Here is an 8,851-nt window from a genome sequence, read left to right as displayed (position 1 = left end):
TTTCGTTCCTAATCGGCTCATTACAACCAATGTTCTGGTTTCTTTCGAGATAACCACTATATCAAGATGAATTCTGACAATTATAGGAATTACATAGCCTTCAAACTTGATATTAGTTAAACATATGATTGAATTGAATGGCGTTTTATTCAGAATTTTTTTACTTCGATCTGGGTTACCTTCTTCGTTCATTGATCTTATTATGTTTTGTATATCTTTTATTACTTATGCTTTTCTTTTTAATGGTAATCAATTTGGTTCCGACCTTCAACAGGACTTCACCTAGGGGATCCTTTATCCCTGTATATGTTTATATGTTGCACCGAAGCTATGATAGCCATGGTCAAGCAAGCCGTCAGGGGAGGAAGACTTCACTGTATTAGAATTGCCACTATGGCCCCCACACTCTCAAATCTATGCTTCGCCGATGACGCATTGTTCTTTTGTGAGGCATCGGAATTGGACGCACTTACTCTAAAACTGATTTTGGAGAAATATGCTCGTACTTCGGGCCAAGAAATCAATCTAAAAAAATCCACAATGGTGTTTAGCCCCTCTACACCGCATGCGAGAAAGGATGCCGTGAGTCAGATTCTCGGTTTAAAGTAGTAGAACAACATGCGAAGTATTTGAGAATGCCATGCTCTATGGGACGAACTAGGAAAGACATATTTGGCTATCTACGGGACCAAGTTTGGTCAAAAATTAGAGGTTGGTGTGCAAAGCAACTTTCGTGAGCCGGAAAAGAAGTGTTGATTAAGTCGGTCTTGCAATCCATTCGAACATATATCATGAGTTGCTCTATGATCCCACACCGACTTCTCAACGAGATCGAATTGTCTACTCGGCATTACTGGTGGGGAAACAGTGGTAATAAGGGTATGGCTTAGGTGTCATAGCGTAAATTGTGCTTACCAAAGGAGGAGGGAGACATAGGGTTTCGTGATATGAGAAGTTTTAATTTAGTTCTTTTGGCAAAACAGGGCTGGCGGCTGGTGTCCCAACTAGACCTTCTCCTCTACAAGATTTTAAAAGAAAAATACTTTCCTCACATCGACTTCTTGTCGGCCGATATGAGGTCTCGTTCTTCGGCGATATGGCGGAGCATCTTGGTTGCGCGTCCCTTTCTAAAGCTGGAAATTAGAAGGAGGATAGTTAATGGACGAAAAACTTCAATTTGGGAAGATCAATGGCTCGCGGAAGATGGTAACATGAATTCAAAGACCTATTGAGAGCCCTTTCCCCAATACTATAGCAGATATTATTGATACACCCTAATACTCTTGGAATATACCTCTCATTGAACAAGGGTTTTGGCCTGTCGATCGAGATAGAATTTTCTACGTCACCATCGGAGGTCCCGAGCTACAGATTGGGATTTATGGCACTTTTCTTCCAGAGGTAATTTTACAGTTAATCCTTGCTATCGTTTCATTCTGTCGAGATCTGGTTTGGCAATGGTGAAAAGGCAGTTAGAGGTCAATCTTCCAATTGCTTGGACTCTGACCCATTGAAGATGATTTGGAAAGTGAAGCTCCCACCGAAAATTCGCATATTTTGTTGGCAAACGTGCTTGAACATTTTGCCGATGGCTGCAGAATATAATTGTATCGACGTCACCAACCCCATTATGTGCTAGGTGTGGGGCCCTCAAGACAATTATGCACGTGATCTTGGAATGTCGCCGCATAAAGGATATCTGGCATCATCACCTCATCGAGAAGGCATGCGCAGCTCCAACCCAGAATTTTGCTATATGGATGGGCCATCTTCAGCAGAATTTGAGTGATGAACAATTTCTTCTTGTCTTGGTGGTGGCCTAGAAGTTTTGGGATGTGAGGAATAAACTGTTAGTCGGCAAGGACACGATAGAACCGGAGGGGCTCACTAGTTGGTGTGCGGACTACCTGAATCTTTTCCAGCAAGCAAGCGAACGCAACTTTGCATGCACGTCACCGAATTACGCACCCCTCCACACGGCTTCCTCCAGCGCAAGGTGTAATAAAAATCTATGTAGATTCGGCCTTCCAGACGAACAAAAAATTCTACACTACATCGATGGTAGCTCGTGACTGGCGAGGCGAGGCGAGTGCATATGGTGGGCGGTTAATAACTTTGATGGGCGGCCATTACCAGCCAACGATGAAGCTCAAGGGGTCTTTCTCTTCCTTTGAATTTGGCTCGGGTAGCCTAGTAATATCCTTTTCCCCCAAAAAAAAAAAAAAAGAAAAGAGAATAATTTATGATTTTGTCCAAGTGGCATGCATTCACTGGCATCTGTTCTTTGTTTTTATATAAAAGAAATATATACATAAAAAAAAAAAAAAAAAAAAAAATCAGAAAAAAGAGGTAGAAAAAAAGAGACGGAATTTGATTTTGGAAGACGTAAACAAAGTAGCCTCAATTTTTGGGCACGTTTGTTGGCACAAAATAGCAAAAAGTAAAACTAAAGCCAAAGCCAAAAACTCTTTTTGTAGAATTACAAGAGAGAGAACTCAGAACTTAAACGCAACTCAGTATCTGCAGAGGAGCATTCATTACTGATAAACCCTACCCTCCGATTCAATTGAGAACAAAACGATGTCGTCTTGGATTCCTTCACTGTTCAACCCCTTCTCCGATGACGATGATGATCCCACCACCGCACCCAGCCAAACCACCCCCAAAACCCCTTCTTCCGGCGCTAAGGATGATCTCTCCGCCGTTTTCCGCGGTGTCGCCGCCTTTCTTGCCCCGCCGCAGGCTGTCTCCTTATCCGGTCCTTCCTCCTCCTCCTCTTCTTCTTCGGAGACAATTGTGGGGATAAAAAACGATTTGGCGGAAATTCAGGGCTCCTTTAGATCGGGTTTGTCTTTAATTTCCTCGAAATTTACTTCCAATTTGTTGCAATTCCAGAGTCAACTCGATGAAAATGATGAGGTGGAAGGGGAGGAGGAGGAGGAAGATGAGGAAGTTGAAGAAGATGCAGTTGGAATCAATGAAGAAGTTTTGGATTTTGTGGAGAAAATCTCTGCGCGGCCAGAGCTATGGACTGATTTTCCTCTCTCTTTGCCCGATGGTAAATTTACCTTGAATTTCAATTCGTTAAACAAGTTTTTGAATTATTCATTTTTGCCATGTTAACTGTAGGTTTCAACTACTGTACATTTATTGTGATACTTGTTTTGATCAATTGCAATGTCAATTGAGTAGCTTCTACCATTCATTACATAGGGAGAGTTTAGAATCGAGCGATAGTATTTTATGCGTTTCAATTTGGAAAACTTGTGAGAATTATGAATTTTGAGTTTGAACTAAGTTGTCTGTCTTGTTCTTAACTGGCTCGACTACAGAAGTTATTTAATAAGCAAGACAGGGAAATCTTACTGTTTATGGTTGACGCATCTATAAATTAAGAACACTAAGAAGGAAGTGCATATATTAATCATGTAGTGTTGCCGTAAGCTAATTGCTCATTCTCATAGGACTTGCATTTCATAAACTTTAAAATCACTTTATTGTAGAGATGGCTTAAATTTGTATATTGTTTGTGTGAATCATTCGAAGTTAATGCATGATTTGGAGTAGTGGGTGTGTAGTTGTTAACACCCTGTAGTGAGGTCACAAAATTTGGGACTGATTTGCTGAAGTATTTCGTTGGAAGGAGTAATTAGGTTTAGTTTTATGTTGGAAAGTTGTATGCTTCTGTAATTTTCGACTTACGTGGACACCTGACAGATATTCTAAAACCCAATAGGAACTGTTCATGCTAAGATGCGTACAATTAGTAACACAGCCGATGGATTGTAGTAACTCAATGTTCCTAGATCAAAGGACTGTGTCACAATTATTTAGCATCGTGCGTGGTCGATTATGATTATCGAAACAAGAAATATTATTTGTACCTAGTATGTCAGGAGGTTTTGAAAAATACTACTTCATGAGAAATTCAGAAAAATATTCTTACTCTGTGCTCCAGATTTAACTTTTCCTGTTACAGTTTTCCACAGTCGCAGCAACTCGCAAGAATATTTTTAGAATGCCTCAGCAATTTCTATTTATTTATTTATTTATGATTTATGTAAAGTTACCATTTGAGTTGATGTGTGCATTTTATGTTGTTAGATTTTCTGGAAAACTTATTCAAGTGCAATTATCTGGCCACTACATATATGAGAAGATGCTGGAACTTGCACTTCTAATGCTTGCATGATTGAGCATATAGCTAATAAGTGGGAAGTCCATGATGTGTTTGAAGCATAATATGTTTGATGAAAAAATAATTGAATTAAAAGCTAATATAAATAAACAATTTATTTTAACTAGTTTGATTTTTCAGTTGAATTTCAACTTTTAGCTCTTGCCACTACTTTATAAAGGAGCAATTACAGCAAAAGATTTTAGTAATTGTACTTTCCCATGGTTGAATAACTGTCATTTTTTGAGAAAGGTCTAACTGATGTTAAAAACGAAAGATATAACTTTTGATATTAGTAAAACAACTTGTTCAATGTACAGTTATATCAATTTACTTACTTGAAGTTGAGCTTGTGGCTTGCCTGCAGAAAGCATCTCTACAGTTGAGCAAACAAAACCTGTGAAACATTGATGGCTCTGATATTAGAAATTCATTATCTTTTAAGCAAAATGCTATGGACAACATATGAAACCCCCAACTCATTGTTCCGTGATTAATTAGTGGCCAAAATTTTCTAGTGTCATTTCTGGAAGTCTGCCTTCTAAAGAAGTCCATGAACCACTACTTGACAAGTTAAGGATGGAGACGTGATTTTAGAGGTGTATTTATGCGTGTACAGATATAACTTGCAAAATTACCGGGTAATTGTGAGGATGTACCTGTATGTGTAATCTCAACATTCTATACTGCAAACAATTTGAAAAAAAGAAAAAAAGCTTTTGCGCACGGGCAACATTATATCTATGGAAAGATTTGAGAGTGATTTAAGCAATAAGTTGGTCTCTTGGTGACAATAAACTTTGTGGGAGTCACGTGAATGCCAGCGTAACATCTAAATGTATTAGACAATATAGAATGGGGCATTGTAGTTATTTTGACTCCAATACCTTATTGTACCACTTTGTATTCTAATTTATCATCAACAAAGATATATTATCATGTCTTATTGTGGTTTATGAGTTGGCCCCTGACTAAAATACTTTCATACAGATTTTGACCTTTCAGATTATCAGAGAGAACATGCTGCAAATATTGAAGATTTGATACCCGACTTTGTAACACTCAGGCAGAAAATATGCAGTCAAATGAGCAACGCGAAGTTTTGGCTGATATACTTCATTTTACTTCTTCCAAGGTTGAATGAAGAAGATTTGGAGCTTCTCTCGACTCCACAGGCAAGGCTAACCTGACTTTGGTGCTCTATTTTGTTTATTTATTTGTGCATGGAATCTATGCAACCTGCATTCGAAGAATCACTTTTATTCTAGTCAATATTTTACGGCAATTAGAGTAGAAGCGTAAGCCTTTAATATCACGAATGATAGTTGTCAAAAGACGTAGATTTTAACATTTGGCCAGACTTCTATAGGAAAAATGAAGTATATGATAAACATCTAATAGATTTATAGATCCTGTCGTTTAAGTTAAACAGAGCAGTTCTTCTTCTGACCCAAAAAAAATGTTGCCTTCTTTTATTGGATTGTCTTGCTAAAAGACTATATGAAGACGCTGTACTGGGAGAAATCCATCCATCAAATTGGCTTAGGTTGCCAATGATATAATAACAGTTCAGTTATTATTGATCAATCATTAACATCTACATATAATCTTTCTACATCCCACCATTCCTGATTAAAAAGATTTTTGTTTCTAGGACTGATTATACGACGAGTTAATGTCGATATAATATTTATTTGTTCTTGTGGATTCTAAGAGGATAAGGATTTTATATTTTAGATAACTGGATGTACATATGAATGCACTACAGGTGTTTCTCTGATGCAGGAAATCAGTTGACACCCCTAAACCATAGATCCTCCCTGACAGGTAGTATTGTTGTATTGGGCTTTGAAAACTGGAAAAAAGTGAATGCTGAATATGTTTCCTAAATCAGAATTTTAGGGTGCATTTGGATGGAGGGATTTCAAATCCATAATAACAAATCCCCTGAACTTGTTTGGATTGAGGGATTTGGGGATGAATTTCAAATCCACACCCCCCCTTTTTAGTTGTTTTTGGAGCAATTGGGCTGGATTTCAAATGACTCCAAATTGGAGTCATTTCAAATCCCTTCCCCAAATCAAATCCCCCTCCAAATCCCTCTGCAAATCCCTCCATCCAAATGGACCCTTATATATTTCTCTTGGATATCATTTTTCAATCTAAATATTGTGTTGGAGGAAATGCTTTTCTTCCGGATGACCAGAATAAAACATTTAGTGTCACATAACGTTATTGTTGCTTTGAAATGCCCTCCTCTTGTTCTCTAGTATCGGTTATGGTAGATGTATCGTGAAGTTGTAGAAACCTCTCTCTTTTGCTAAGATAACGGCAAGTTGTTCTTTAGTCTCGGGTGTAGGGGGGAGAAAAGCATTCTAACAAAAACCAAAGCGAAAATTTTACCATTATTTTAAAGTATTCAAACGGTTGACATTTATAAATTTGCTGCTTTCATTTTGAACTGCTAACTGTATGTGTCCAGTGATCTGGTAAAGGCTGCACCGTTTATTGGCAAAGTAACGAGTTGAAAATGTAGAAGAAATGAATAACATGCACTCCTAGTTGCTGAGTGTTGTAACTTTAATTTTTTTTTCCTCGACAAAATTTCCATCTCTTTGTGTCAAAGCAAAAGGAGGCTGGTAAATGCCTTTTTCCTTCCCTGACAGTCATAATTGTACTGGATAACCCAGTGGAGATTACCTTCAAGCTGCTGAATGGGATTAAGACCTCTTGAACTTTGCTTCTATAAATAATGTATCATGTTCTAGAGTATATTTGTCAGATTTGTGTGTTTTGGCCTTTTAAATACTTTGGGAGATCCTTTCTCACTTGATTAATGTTTCCTCATGTTAGCAAAAATCATGTACCCAATAGGTTACTTGTTATTTGGAGGAGAAGCGTATTACTTGTATAATGTGTTTTTTATGTATCATTCTTTCAACAATGAAATGTTAGATTTTGCGAAAAGATCCGATCGAGGTGAATCTGTTCTTTCCTTAGTCTTGAAAACATGGAAAAGAAATGTTGCTGATTATATTTTAGTTTCAAAAAGATTTTCACTATTATTAGGTGAAACACTTTATACCAACTAAAACTTAGCCTTGTGGTACCGGAGCCTCTTCCATTGTAGTCTTTGGTGAGAGGTCGGGGGTTTGAATCCCTTCGAGCTCGTGTGTTGTAAGACTATATTAAGGCCAATTTCTTTCTTTCTTTTTTTTTTTCTTTTCATTTGGTTTTCGTTTTTTAGGTGAAACACTATACTATGATATGTTATTGTTTTATTAAGTCAGGGGAGGTAAATCCGTTTATTCACTAGTAAGTTTTGTGCAGGTTGCTGAAGCAAGGGAGACACTTCTGAAGAAACTTCACAATAAGACTGACGTAGATCAAGAAACGGCTGCAAATGAAGAATCTTCTGTACCTAACAATGAAATTGGAAAAGGGTATAGCACTGAAGAGGCATCGGCTCCAAATCCAACTAAACAGAAAGAGATTGCTAGCGAAACTGAATCAAGCCATCATTATGAAGAAATTGATACACGCAGATCCACTGATCCTCAAAAGCAACCTGAAAATGAAGAAGATGATGTTTCGTTTAGTGATCTTGAAGATGATGACAGCGATTTATCTGATAATCTATCGGGACCTAAATCTTCAAAGAGCGATAAAGGTTTGGTTCAGTTGGATGAAAATATTGATGCTAAACAAAAGGCAGACCAATCTTCTTTGAGAGAGAAAGAATCGGAAAGTGAGGAGTCAAATGAATGGCTCACTGTTGATGATACAGATTTCGACAATTTGGCAGCAGTTTGAACCATCCATATCTGTAAATCCCGTTTTTCTTTTCGTCTTCTTTCCTTTTTCCTTTCGTCTGTAGATAAAATAAACTGCCCCTTAGATAGGATTGCTTTTACAACTTCGACTATGCGTTTTCTGGTCATCCATATGTTCGTTTTCCTTTTCTTTTTTCTATGTCGTTTTGCAGCTCGTGCTTGTTTTCCTCAACAGTGGTATATATAATATGATCAATTTTATGAAACATCTATTTTCTGTGTTTTTTTTTTCGCCCCATGATTGTGAATCGTTATATTCCGTTTCCCTCCGAATTGTTTTGGCTCTGATTCATGTAACGATTGCTGATGAACTAAATTTGGGATATCCAGTGTAACAGGGTTGGAAAATGCGATTGAAAATGGCGTAGTTTACGATCGTTATGCTTATATGAACTATACTATATAAATATTTATGCTAAGGATATCAAGAATTTTATTCTTAAATATGCCCAGTGATCACTGCTCTTAGTCTTGCTCTTGCATAGCAGAAGTATGAGTTATACCGTTAAATAAAATATTGCGGTTGAATGAATTGAATGAATTGTTCATGCAATGTATAAGTGCCATGCATTATATTTGCATAAACTCTATGTAGTTGATGAAAGATTACATGAAATGGCTTCAAAACAATATTTTTCATAATCGGATTATGATTAATTCCTTGAACTTTGGATATTAAATGAATGTCTATTTAAAATGAGAAATATAGCCTAGCAACTAACATTATAGTCCTTCGGATTCTAAATATTTGTCCCTTTTGATAATTTTTTATTTTATATTATCTGTTACTTTCTAATTTCAATATTGTATTAATTATATAATTTTCTATTATACCATTATT

At 37.1% G+C, this 8,851-nt stretch overlaps 1 protein-coding gene across 1 annotated transcript; it reads left to right on the top strand.

Moving 5' to 3' along the window:
- Nucleotides 1-2,387: 2,387 nt before the first annotated feature.
- Nucleotides 2,388-8,216, top strand: LOC105949855 (BSD domain-containing protein). The gene is made up of 3 exons (XM_012973163.2): nt 2,388-3,058; nt 5,168-5,352; nt 7,508-8,216. The coding sequence occupies exons 1-3, from the start codon at nt 2,581-2,583 to the stop codon at nt 7,988-7,990; spliced, it is 1,146 nt and encodes a 381-aa protein (XP_012828617.2). The 5' UTR covers nt 2,388-2,580; the 3' UTR covers nt 7,991-8,216.
- Nucleotides 8,217-8,851: the final 635 nt, after the last annotated feature.

This window comes from Erythranthe guttata, chromosome 10, assembly GCF_056151865.1.
Source record: "Erythranthe guttata isolate IM_541 chromosome 10, IM_541, whole genome shotgun sequence".
Lineage (NCBI taxonomy): Eukaryota > Viridiplantae > Streptophyta > Magnoliopsida > Lamiales > Phrymaceae > Erythranthe > Erythranthe guttata.
Note: the sequence above shows the minus strand (reverse complement) of the source record. Positions and strands in the feature narration are given on the sequence as shown.